Here is a 12,724-nt window from a genome sequence, read left to right as displayed (position 1 = left end):
CCCCCCCCCCCCCTTACCGTTCCAGTACTGAAGCCGTTCTGGGCACGACCCTTCCCCCCCCCCCCCCCCCCCGGGGAGGGGCAGCACCCCTGGGGCACTGGGACCAAGCTGCAACCCCAAACCCAGCCAGGGCCGCTGCTCCGTCTCTGCCTTAACCCCCTCCCTCCGGCAGAGCCCTCGGCTGCCGCCTCCCGGTGCTCGCTGCCGCGTTGTTCCCCGGGGCAGGGCCCCTCTCCCGGCCGGCCGCGTCCCCCCACCCCGGAGGTGTTTCTCAATAAAGCTCGTTCTCGCTCCCGCGGCTCCTCCCGTCCGGAACGGCCGCTCCGAGCCCGCGTTCCCGGGGGGGGGGCGGCGGGGGCGGGTGACACGCGCTTCCGGCGCGGCGCCATGGCGGGGCGCGCAGCGGAGCCGCCGCGGGAGGCCACGCTCCGCCGCTGGGAACGGTAACGGCGCGGCCTGCGCATGCGCGGGGGGGCGGTGACCATGGCAACTGTGCGGGGCCTCGTATGGCGGGGGGGGGGAGGGGGAGCGCTCCCCTCCTCGGTACCGGGCCGGCCGCGGCGGGGTCCCGTTGCCTTCCCTGGGCTCCCCCCGCCCGCCGGCCCTCGTGAGGACGAGCACGAAGGGAGGCGAGGGGCCGCCCCCGGCCCCCCTTTTCGGTGGCAGCAGGGGGGGTCCCGCGTCCCCACGCGCTGTGGGCGCCCCCCGCCGTGCTCTGCCCCCGTTGGTGGCTCCGTGGGCTCCTGCCGGCCACGGCGCACGGCCCGACCCCGCTTCGGTTCGTGCTGACCGGGGTGGAGCGGGGCCTCGGGGTGGGGCGAGGCCTGGAGCCCAGGCGGAAGGGGCACCCCTGTGCCGCGGCCCTCTGGGCGCTGGGACACCCCTGCACTGCCGCTCTGGGCACTGGGACACCCCTGCACTGCTGTGCTCTGGGTGCTGGGACACCCCTCTACTACCACTCTGGGCACTGGGACGCCCCTCCACTGCCACTCTGGGCACTGGGACGCCCCTGCACTGCCGTGCTCTGGGTGCTGGGACACCCTTCTACTACCACTCTGGGCTGCGACACCCCTGCACTGCTGTGCTCTGGGTGCTGGGACACCCATCTGCTACCACTCTGGGCACTGGGGCACCCCTCCACTGCCGCTCTGGGCACTGGGACACCCCCCCACCAAGGCCCTCTGATCTCTCGCTAGAGAGCAGGCCCGGTTGAAAGCTGGCGTGGTTGAGGAGGACACCGAGGAGTGGCAGAAAGCTGCGGGTTTTGCAGGACTGGAGAGAGTAGGAGGTGTGGACTTGTCTTATATCAAAGGAGACGACGCCAGCGCCTGCGCTTCCCTGGTCGTGCTCAGCTACCCGGCTCTTGAGGTAACGGCACGCGAACACCTTCCCTCCTTCGGGTTGTGCCCAGGTGTGCAATGACACGGGGGATTTCAGAGAAAACGCCGGCAAAGGCCGTTATCTGCCACGCTGTGCCTCACAGGTCAGTTAGCACGTGGGTGTTCAGCAAAGCCTCCAACCGCACGCTCCAAGAAAGATAAACAGAGGAAAAAATTTGCGTAAGGATTTCAACATGCAGTTAGGAAGATGAGATGGAAACCACTCCTGATTGGGAGAGGTGTGTAGGGTTACTGGGAGTTTGCGAGGTGTTGAGGGATAGGTTTGTTGTGCGTTTCAGTTAGTTGGTAAGTCAAAAAATGTCCTGATGAGGTGTGGTCCGTGGTCAGTGCAGAAGCCTGTAACTGGTGTAGGTGTGTACTGAAAACAGTCAGTCTGAGCCGCTCCCCAGAAGGAGACGAGAAGGACCATCGTTACTCAGTGCTGATCAAGAGAGGAAATGAAAGTGTTTGTAGCACTCAGACAGCAGATGTCTTGTTTGCGAGTTCTTCTGGGAACCAACTAATAACGTGGGGTGTAACGCATAAAAGCCTTTTCAAAACTGCCACGAATCCCACATCCCACAGTCATTGTGCTTGAATTAATAAAGGCTTTTGGTCTCTTTCCCAGCTTTCAAAATGATATAAAAATTATCTTTAACTATAAAACCTGTAACAAGCAGAGAAATAAAGTTTGATACTGGCTGCTGGGATTTTTAATTTCAAATCCTGCCTCGATTCTTGACTTGCCCTGCGCAGTCGTGTTTTTGTCCTGGCTTACAGAGTTTCTTTTGGCCTCTCCCCGCATAGCGACAGGCGCCCTTTGATAATGCTCTGACTGGGGGAACTTTGCGCTCCCCCACTGTCTGTTTGAATAGCTGCCCTAATTTTGTTTCAAGGACTTTGCTCTCGAGCAGGGAATGGCAGGTGATGTCCAGCCCTTTCCTGTCAGCAGTCCGTTACCCACCCACTGAAGCAGAGTATTTTAAAAAACATAAGATTAGGGGCCATATACTGGAGGATTTGCCTCTGAAAGAGTCAGGAACCAACCAGCAGAGCCCTGGAGGTCGCTGTCTCTGCGCTGTCCCACTGCTCGTAGGTGCTGTACGAGGATTGCCGGATGGTGGCTGTGAGTGCCCCGTACGTGGCGGGATTCTTGGCCTTCCGAGAGGTCCCGTTCCTGGTGGAAGCTGTCCAGAGACTTCAGCAGGAGGAGCCCGAGCTCAAACCTCAGGTGTGGCACGTTTGTTTGTCCTGAGTTGAGATGCCATGAGGGTGCAGAGAACCGCTGGAAGGTTCTTCCCTCTCCCGAGACCACGCTGCCAGGCTGTTTTCCACCGCTGGGGTGGAAAATGCAGGGTCAACGTCCTGTGGAAGCATCCGTTGCCGGTTCCTTAGGGACCAGGGATGCTAATCCAGGAGCAGCCAGGCCTCCCTTGGCAATGGGAGACCCCTCCTGTGTGCGGCACCAGTGAAGAGCGCTGCCAGCTCCCACTGGTGATCGCTTAGAGTCAGGTGTAGGCAGCACTGCAGCAAGACCGCTATAGAGAGACGTAAAGGACTGAGAGGGACGTCCCCTTCCTCGCGGGGCCAGCGTTGCTGTTTGCTTATCAGAGCGGCTCTCGGTGTGCAGGAAATAATGTTTCTTTTTTGACTTTTTCAGGTACTTCTTGTAGATGGGAATGGCCTGCTCCATCCCAGAGGTAGGACTTTACTGGAGAGCCCTGCTCTTCAGGCTCCCTGTGCTGCCGCTTGAGGTTCCTGTTCTGTGGTGTCCTGCAGTTACAGCGAGTCCTTGTTGGCAGGATTCGGTGTGGCCTGTCACCTCGGCGTCCTGACGGATATACCGTGCGTTGGAGTGGCCAAGAACCTCCTGCAGGTGGATGGCTTGGTCAGGGATGAGCTGCACAGAGAGCAGGTTAGGCCACGTTGGGAATTTATTTCCACTCCTTAATATCCCAAGAGGGCTGGGGCAGCCGCACACCAGTACTTCCTAACCAAGGGACCTCGTGTGTGTTTATCCCTAGATTCGTTCCCTGCAGAGGGAGGGAGATACATTCCCGCTGACGGGCGCCTCGGGGAGAGTCCTGGGCACGGTGAGCTGTGGGGAGTTTCCTAGTGCTTGGCCATCAAGTCTTGCAGCTTTGTGTAGCTGGGAGCACTGGAGGCTGTTGTCTCTGTAGTGGGGCTGTCTCAGTGACGTTAGTGCAGGAAGACACGGCGCGAGCAGGTGACCGGTGATGCTGCTCTCCCCTTTCCCTGAGCTCAGACATTTGTAGGGAGGGCTGACAGTTCGGGTGTTGGATATATTCACATCCGTGGCTCCAGCACCCCCGTGCGTGAGCCTTGGTCACGGAGAGGTGCCGGTTCTGTCGCGGTTTACCAGGATGCAGTGGGGGAGCACCGGACTGAGGAGAGTGCTGCTCAGGACACAGGCGGGTGTAAGAAACTTGCTGTGTCTGGTGTCATTTCAGCAGTCTGCATTAGCAGGTCTCTGCTTCCCAGAGCAGCGTGAGGCCGTTGGGGAAGGGCCACAGGGGTCCCAAAGGGCAAACGGTCCCCTATGGGGAGATACTGGGAAGCAGCAGAGGTTAAAGAAGGCTGGAAGTTACCAAATACAGAGCCACCTTCCGAAGGTGACTGGCTAGCTTAGAATTCATCTGGCACTGTATTTGTTGGAATAAGCCTCTTGAGTGTTTGTTCTTTCTTGTTTCTGAACACACAGGTCCTGCGGAGCCACAACAACACCTCTAGGCCGCTGTACGTCTCCGTGGGCCACAGGGTGTGCCTGGAGACAGCCGTGCGCCTGGTCAGGTCCTGCTGCAGGTACCGCATCCCGGAGCCCATCCGTCAGGTACGAGCGCAGGGCGCTGAGGCGGGGGAAGGCCGGCTGGAGCAGGGAAGCGGGTGGGCAGGCAGCGGAGGGGGCCGTGGGTGCCAAGCCTGTGGCGATGTTTCAGAGCCTCAGTTTGCCACTCATCTGCAGCTGACAGCTCTGCAGCTGGCACTCTTCTTGCTGGCCTGCTCGCCCCAGCCCGCCATGGTGGTGTTTACGTGGTGGGTGACGGATCCTTCCTTCCCCCGGCTCGTTCTCCTGACGCAGTGCCCGGAAGCGCACACAGCACTGCAGCCCCAGCCTGACTGATTTCTCGGTTCCTCTCCACAGGCAGCTTCTGTGATGCTGCTGTTGATACACAGGAGCTGGAAACGCAGTTTTCCTGGGCACTTTGAGCCTAGCCCAGACTGCAGTGCTGCTCCTCTGGGCTTTTCCCTGCTGCTGCACTCCGCAAGGAGCTGCAGGCTCGGGGGCGGCAGCCAGCCGGTAGGTGACAGCACTGGATCACCGTCAGGGAGACGCAGCTGCCACCGAGGCTCAGCTTCAGCCTAATTAAATCGCAGTAGGGCTTGAGGAAAGGATCTGGAGAGGTGGAAAGCCTCTGGGACTTCTGACTTGACCGGTGCCTCCCTTTTCTCAGGGTCACCCTGCTGTCAGTGGCTCAGGCAGGCCAGAGCCAGCGCCTGCCCGGGGAGCAGAGCCCTTTCAGGTGTCCGTGTCGGTACTGCCGCCCTGGAACACGCCATTGGCGTTGCTACGCTGCCGTGCTTGTCGGGCGTCCGGCCACCTTTGCTCTGCAGCCCCGCAGAGCAGCAGGGAGGTGATCCTGCCGAGGGCTGTCACGCAGTTGCTGCACCCAGGAGCTCCTCACCGGTGCTGCCATGTTTTCTGAAAACAGAGCCTGGAGCCTGTCATTATAAACCAGACAAAAATCTCGCACCTTAGAGGAAAACAAACCCTGAAGCATCCGTACCAGAACTGGAGTTTCTGAGCTCAGAAACCACTACCTGCCAGACGGGAGTAGGCTGAGAGATCTTGCATAATCTCCTCCAGCAAGGGGCAGATGCCTCCGCAGAGCTCTGAGCTAGCTCTGCAGTTCGGTGTGTTCAGAGGAAAGGGGAAAAGCATTCCCTCTGGAAACAAAAAGGTGTCTTGGAGCTTTCCATCACCTCATTTCATTTCCAGCTATCTTCAGTGTTTGTGTTCTGAGACTTCCAGTTCTCTAACTACCACGTTTATTTAAAGTGATGGAAGGAATTGCCTCTCTTGCAGAGATTAAAAATCCAAAAGGGAGCATATTTACTGTAGGGGTAGAGGAATGGCAGGAGATAAGGACACTTCAACCTTTCCATGGGACTTCTCCCTGTTGTAGTTTCTCTGTGTGGTAACTGTCACAGATCTTGACAGAGGGCAGTGCTGGAAGCCTCAGCTCTTGAGCACCTGAAGCTGAAGTTAGAAGGCTGTGGGGAGTCCTGCCGTGGATGAGACTTCCTTGGCCTTTTTGCTATGGTTTGTCCCCAGAACAAGCTTGCAGACCTGGTGGGTGATGTGCTTATGGCTTTCCCAGTGTCGTGAAAGACTTCTGGATCATTAGCTCTTGGTTGGTAAGTTTTGGTAGCCCTGGAAGCGTAACGCTCTTACGAGAGCTCAGCTGCCCGTACCTCCTTGAGGCTGTTTGTGGTTTGGAGGGAGGCAGCACTGTGCTGCGGCATGTGTAGTGCTGTGCCACTGTTGTGGGCACTGAAACCTTCTCCTTTCCTAGAGGTACGGCTGGCCAGTCTGTGTAGGGTGTGTGGTGCTGCTTGGGCACACCATGCTGGCTAGGCAGGGATCAGAACAGTTTGATCTGCGCTCAGGCCACAGCGTGGTCACGCTGCCAAAGGAGCTGCGGCTGCGATGCAGCTGAGAGAAGTGATGTCTCAGAGAAAGCAGAGGGAAGGTCATTATCACCTACAAATCGGTATTTACATCCCACTTGGTCCTTATTCCATGTGTAAGTGCAAGGCCAACCCGGGAGAATTTTGTTTGCATGGGGGTGATGTCTCTGCCCAGCCAGCTCGGGAGGTTTTGCGGCTCTTCTGGCAGAGTGTTGGTCATTTGGAGCTGCACAGACAGGGACTGAGGTAGGCAGGACCTGTCATCCCAGAATAATAAGCAAAGCATTCGAACTGCATGGCACTGGAACAATACCAAGCCCTCCTGAGAGCAACTGCCCTTGCCAGCTTCTGGCAGAGGTCAGAACCCCGCTCCAGTGCCTGCCCACGCTCCGAGCCTGCTCAGACCCAGGATCCCCATGCGCGGCGGGGAAGCAGAAGCTTTTAACACCCTCCAGCTGACAAGGATGGCACTGGGGCTGATTCTTCTGCTCTCGCCGTTTCAGGTTCCCAGTTGGCTGCACACCAGCCTCCAGCTCACTTGAGGATCCTTTTAGCTCCAGCTGGCATCTTGCCCAGCAGGTTCCTGCTGGCTCAGGATGTGGCCGATGGGACAGCCTGGTGGTGCTCCAGCCCACCAAGAAGGACAGAAGTGGGCTCTGCCCAGGGCTGTGAATTTCTGCAGGTCACCTCATGTGAAATATTAAGCACTCACCCTTAGGAGAACTGAGAAGTCAGCCATCATCCCTCTCCTCTGTGTGAGTAGCTCCTGCTGCACAGCAGGGAAATCAGCAGCTGATACCCTGAAACTCTTTAACTCCCTTCAGATGTGCCCCCCTGCTGCCAGCTTGATGGGAACACAGGGATCACCACTGCCCCTCATAAAACAGGCAAAGCAACAATTCCAGACCCTAATGCCAGCACTAGTCCCCTCTGAAAATAGAAACAATCTGTGAGGATTATTACGGGACAGTTATCCATCTTATTGATTAGCCTCTTGGTTAATACGCTGGGTTAAGCTCTCTCAGCACTGCGTTAGGAGTGAGGGCTGGCCAGTAACTTGCCACCTAATCAAGCATTAGCTTGTGTTACCAGCAGAATGTGGTTGGGGTTTTTCTTCCCTAGAAAAACAGTCTGTAGATGTGACTCTTGCTACCTTGGTCTCCCAGTAGGGACTCTATTGAACAACCTCCTTCCCTTGTTATAAAATCCATCACGTAATCTCTTATCTTGAAGAGTGATCAAAGTTATTTGTCAGTTCAGTTATGAAACTGTCCAATTATAGAGAGAAGGGAAAAAAAAATCTCCCAAACAAACCACCCCTTATGTAACTATTTTTCATTCTCGAGCTTGCAGAATCGTTAAGCAGTTGTGGAGCTGCGTTTCCAGCAGTAAGCAGGCAGAGCCTCCACCCGAGAGCTCTGACTATGAGTGGCAGGGATGGAGGGGTGGTGGGGACCTTCTTGAGGTGCTGGAGAGTCTCTTCAGAAGTAGAACAGCGCTGAGAGTAGCAAATGTTTCAAGGACAGCCACTGGGGATGCGTTAACCCACTTTATTAGCATGATCATCGTGTGCTGTGAAGCTTTTCCAGCTGGGAAGGTCGCAGTGGAGAGAGACTCTGCCTTTGAGGTGGGGCCCAGCAGCTGATTTAAATGTCACGCTGTAGCAGTGGTTTTGAGAAAGGAAGTTTCTAAAAAAAAAGAAGAAAACTTTGAGGGAATGTAAAAATCAACTGCCAGTTCTCAAAGTTGCCCAGCAGCCCAAAATCGGTGTGCCTGTGACAGCATCTGAGAGTCTTCTGCTAGTGTGGTGCCACACTGGAATAACGCTTCTGGGGGGCAAGAACATCCAGTAAGTGTCCAGCAACGCTATCTTATAGCTCTTGGGATTTCTGCTGGTGTTCTCCTTGCCCCACTCTGACCTGATTGCCGATAAGGCACGGCCGTCTAGTTTACCTGGTGAGCTCAGGAGGGCTCATGTCACAGGAGAGCGTGTCAGAAGAGGAAAGGAAGAACTGGGCCCTTGCATGAGGATGAGTTTGATGAGGTTTGGTGATGGCTCCGAGCTCAATTTCAAATGAGGAGGGCAGTAAACCATGGGTTTGGTGGGGTCTCAACACTGCTCCTTTTCATTTTGGTGCCGGAAAGCAGAGCCCGGAGCATGGATACGCCCGGCCTTGCCTGCCCTGGCGGCGTTGCCTGCCTTCCAGCTTTGCCTTCGGGCTCCTCAGGTAGGGCAGCGTGAAAGGTGTGTCAGTCACTCGCCTTGCAGCTGCTGCCCAGAAGCGACAGGGCCAAGGATGTGCTCGTGGCTCATCTCTATCTGCTTCTGGGGGAGGTTTCTACCCGCTGTAGCTGCATGATTGCCCGTCAGCACGCAGGCGGGATGAGCCAGACCCTCGCCTGGGGAGAAGGCTGCGCAGCAGACGAGTGTGCGCTTCTCCATCTGTTGCTGCATCCTGCAACTGTTGGAATGGAGGAAGGAAGGAGATGGGTACAAGGCTGGGCAATGCCAGCTTCTCTGTTTTCACCCCCTGTCCTCTGGAGAGCTCGCCTGCTGCACAGCCGGGTTCCCAAACCCTTCACAGCCCTGGCCCCGCTCTCCCTCTCAATTTGCAGTTTCCTGTGGAGGGCAGAGTCCCACTTCTCAGCTGATTAGTGACCAGAAAAGCTCATCCTTTGGGAACATCACAGTGGCACAGCTGTAAAGACCGTGGAGGATCTTGGAGTGCTGTGAGCCTGGCGGCTGCAGCCTGCACCTGCCTGCAGTGCCAGTGGGAGTCCCTGTTAGCATAGTCCTGGGACACAGCTTCTGGTGCACCGAGCGGGCGGTGAAGGTTGTTGCAGCAGAGTCCGTGGGGCACTCTGCTGCTCTGGGACAAGTCCATAAAATGCTCCAGTAGTTCCCTACCTTCGAGGAGGGGTCTCTGAGCCCCTGTCTCATGCTAAATTGCCTTGCAGAGATCTGCCTTTGCAGAGCTTAGCTGCTCGTTACATTTTCCTGCGTTGCCTTTGGAGGTGCCTGCATGTGGCAGAAGTCGTTTGGGTCGATTCAGAGGCTGAAAGCACTTGACCACCCTCAGATTCCCAGGTCTCCTCCGGTCTGGCTCTGCTGCCAGCGTTCATCAAAGAGGGGTTGCAGTTCTGGCACAGAGATAAGGCACGATGGAAAAGCAGCCCATCGCCTCAGCAACCCTCCCCTTGCTAGCAAACACCTCTTCTTAGGAAGCCTCTGGAAATCCTTTCTGGCCTGTCACATCCCTGGATGATGAGGAGGGCATCTTAGGAACCGCTCCGCAGAGGGAGGGATTCCAGCGGGGCTGGGGCTTGCTGCAGGAAGGCTGGTGGAAGCCTGGGCTGCTTCGTCCTCGGGGCCCCGTAGGGACCCTTGGTGAGGGCTGAGCGCACTCAGCCGCAGCCTGGGCCCTGCTTTGGCTGCTCATCCTGCCGTGCCTAGGGTAGGTCAGGGCTGGGCGGACCTTAGGCACTGGCTGACAGGAGCTGCCTGTGCCCAAGGTCTCACCTCATTCCTCCTATGAGAAGTAAAGGGGCACTAGCAGGGGTTCAGCAAATGTCATTTCTGCTTCTGAAATGGGCTGTGCTCAAGGCTGTTTGATCCAGGACCCTCTGCTGCTTCATTTTAAGTCTTCATCCTCCCAAGCATCTGGCAGTGAGGCAGAGAGACCAAACAAGGGAAGAAACACGCAGGTTCCTCTTTGCAACCTGGTCAGACAAGACTGTTTGCGATGTGCTGACATCAGGGTGCACAGGGACACACGGAGATAACACAGAGGAGGCACCCAGCAGCCCGATCCATCCCTTTTCACTCGTTTTCCTCCTTAATTCTAGGCTGATATCAGATCAAGGGAGTATATTCGGAAGCAGCTGTGTTCACCACTGGAGGTCATCCCTTCTGGGCCAGAGAGGTAGGTGTGTGGGCAGCCCAAGCAGCTGCCTCTCCAAAGGGGATCTGCTCATGTAATGCTCTTCAGTAATGGCATTAAAGGGACAGACAGGGTAACAAGGTGAGCTCAAGTGACATCAGGACATATGCTGCCTCCATAAAGGCTGATTTCTGGTGATGGTAGCCATGCTGCCTCACACGTTTCTTCCGCAGAGCGCCGTGTCCTGGGCTGGGGAAGGTCGCTGGGGATTTGGGCTGTTTCTGGCACCTGCGCTCAGCAAAGCGCTAACGCCCACAGGTGTGACACGAGGGTGGACGGAAATATCCTGCGGGGAGCTGGTTTCTGCCTCCAGAAAGCAAAGGGAGGGTCAGGCTCCCTCACTCTTAGGTAACGTGGGCCAGCGGCTGCTCCGCGTGTCGGCGTGAACCACAGCGAGGCCGCCGAGGCGCAGGAGTTCCTCGTGCTGTGGCTGCGCTGCCTCTTCGGCAGAGCTCGCAGGGTGCTGGGGGGCTCCCTCGGGCCACACCAGTGCCAGGCTGGACAGACACCAGGCAGCCCTGCCTGGAGAGCTGCTTGGGGGTGACTGCAGTGTGCCAGGACTCCAAGCCCACCCTGCTCCGAGGGTGCTGATGGACCAGAAGGAGGGAAGGTTGCCGGTGGCAGCAGGGAGGCATTACTTATGCCGACCGAGGCAGCTCTTACAGGTTACTTAGGACACCTGCCTGGTGCAACTCCTGCTGCTCTGCTCAGCTCCTCTGCTCCTTGGGTCATGCAGCCAGAAGCAAAAGAAGGGGCTTTCGCTGCTCTTTTAGTGGCGGTTGTGCAGCGTGGCCAGGCCGTGGGGGTGGCCCTGGGCAGTGCCAGGCTGGGCGTCCCCTGTTTGTGCTGGAGCTTCATCTCTAACACCTTCCTGCCATGGCAGATGCTGAAGCTCGCACAAAGGCTAGCTAGTCTGGAGGTTTGTGCAACAGAAGAACCAAACTCATTCCGTTTATGACCATATCTCTCAAAACCTGTGTCTCTGAGCCCCTTATTCACCGAGTGACACAGTTATTTGGTCTTCATGATTTCTACTTTTTAAGCCTGTGACCCTTGGTTTTGTTCCTAGCAGAAAAAAGGAGGCTGAGCCAGATGATTAGTCTGATGCCAGAAGAAACTGCAGGGCTCCTCTTCGTGGGATCCTCTCCTCCACCAAGCCTGTGGTCCCATCGAGTGCACGAGCCGAGCGCCACCCCAGGGGAGAGCAGTGCGAGGCCGGGCAAGGCCAGCCGCCGTGCGTGGTTCTGGTGGACAGACCAGCTTCTCAGGGTCGATTTTTTTAAGCGTTTTATCAATATTTGTGTAAGCAAAGGTACATTTGTAAGTGTCCAAAAACTTCCTGGAGTCTTTGGGCTATGGCAGGAGGTGATTTGCAAAGAGATGCCGAGGCGCTGAGTTACAAACTCCAGAGCTGGCCTTTGGCTCCCACCACGCCTCTGTGGCACAGAGACGTCCCTTCTCATTGTTTTTGGAACAGCTCCCACCCGGTCCCATGCTCTCGCCTTCGCTTTGCATGGCTCTGAGGAACGGAAGCCCAGCGCACAGCTCCGGCTGGTCCTGACAGACGGGCAGAGGACGCTGTGTTTCAGGTGGGCGTGTGACTCACGAGGGAGGGGACGGAGCCAACAGTCTGCTGCGGAGTTTGGAAGAGGCTCGGGAGGTCTGAGCTCCGGTACCTGAAAAGCTCTCTGTCTGTCCGGTGCCGGTGGCTCCTGCGTGCCTGCTGCCTCAGTGCCATGCGGCAGCCACCAGGCCGCGGTGGCCGCGTGCGGGGCGTTCCCTGTGCTGGGCACGTGGTGCTCTGGTGCTGCTGGTCTGGGTGGGAGCTCACTCTGCGCTGCTGGCGAAGCACAGCTCGGATGGAAGAGCATTGTGGTGCCCAGGCTCGCTTGGCGTTACTGTGACCCTCTCCCCTGAGGCAGGGGCTCACGGTGCAGCCCTGCTCTTCCTGGAGGGAAGCTCATCTCAGGGGAAAGGAGAATTTCCCATCAAGGCGAGTGAGGAGGGAGGTCCTTCCTAACACACAAGTCAGGGTGGCCAGATCCCAGGCTTGAGTTTTTTGCAGTCTGAGCAGACTGGGAGCACTGGTGCCAGGTCAGGAGGAGACTCTCTGTGCCCAGTTCTCTTGGACCGACACCCGTCCGTTAAGCTGCTGGTGAAGCTTTGCTTTAGCAGCAGAGCGCAGAACAAACCGTTTCTGTCCCTGAATCAATACAGTGAGTCTCCTCCAATTTGCAGGGCTAAACCTTTTCCTCCAAAGGTGTGGGTTCCTCGTTGTATTCAGCAGGTTATTCCTGACCATTTCCAAAGAAAATCGGAGCAGATACATGAGTTCTTGAACACAGCCAAAACCCTGGCCTGTTGATTTACACAAACACGGCTGTGTAAGATTCCAGCCTGAAGAGGAAGAAGGATGTTTTCCTGGGATTGGAGAGGGGTGCTCAGGGTCAGGACTCCTGTGGTCTGTTTAAATGCTGCCCAGCCCTTCACTTACACATTAATTTACTTTGCAGCTTTTGTTGCTCTTTTTCTTGCCGCCACCTCGGTCTCGGTGCTGCTTTGGGTACGGAGGACATTGAGCGCCTTCCGTGCGTCTGTGCAGCATCTGCTGGATGGGACCCTGGGCCGGTTCCTCCTTCAGCGCTACACCCTGAAACCCGGGTGGGAAAAAGGGAGGGAGCAACAAACCCGGCT

The 12,724-nt window shown here is 57.0% G+C and overlaps 1 protein-coding gene across 1 annotated transcript; it reads left to right on the top strand.

The window, feature by feature from the left end:
• The first annotated feature begins 387 nt into the window (after positions 1 to 387).
• ENDOV (endonuclease V) lies at positions 388 to 11,159 on the top strand. The gene is made up of 9 exons (XM_086473838.1): positions 388 to 443; positions 1,197 to 1,368; positions 2,476 to 2,610; positions 3,040 to 3,079; positions 3,182 to 3,294; positions 3,404 to 3,472; positions 4,102 to 4,230; positions 9,936 to 10,012; positions 11,100 to 11,159. Exons 1-9 carry the CDS (start codon positions 388 to 390, stop codon positions 11,128 to 11,130), a joined length of 822 nt encoding a protein of 273 aa, XP_086329964.1. The 3' UTR covers positions 11,131 to 11,159.
• The last annotated feature ends 1,565 nt before the right edge of the window (positions 11,160 to 12,724 follow it).

The sequence above is a fragment of the Leptosomus discolor genome, chromosome 15 (genome assembly GCF_034619465.1).
Source record: "Leptosomus discolor isolate bLepDis1 chromosome 15, bLepDis1.hap2, whole genome shotgun sequence".
Taxonomy (NCBI): domain Eukaryota; kingdom Metazoa; phylum Chordata; class Aves; order Leptosomiformes; family Leptosomidae; genus Leptosomus; species Leptosomus discolor.
This window is presented reverse-complemented; position numbering and strand designations above follow the sequence as displayed.

What these genes read in the sequence shown, in the direction of transcription:
- ENDOV (XM_086473838.1), top strand. Translation starts at nt 388, where the DNA reads ATGGCGGGGCGCGCAGCGGAGCCGCCGCGGGAGGCCACGCTCCGCCGC. An exon ending in ATGAGCTGCACAGAGAGCAG is followed by an intron (nt 3,295 to 3,403) that starts GTTAGGCCACGT and finishes GTTTATCCCTAG; the next exon opens with ATTCGTTCCCTGCAGAGGGA. An exon ending in TCCCGGAGCCCATCCGTCAG is followed by an intron (nt 4,231 to 9,935) that starts GTACGAGCGCAG and finishes CCTTAATTCTAG; the next exon opens with GCTGATATCAGATCAAGGGA.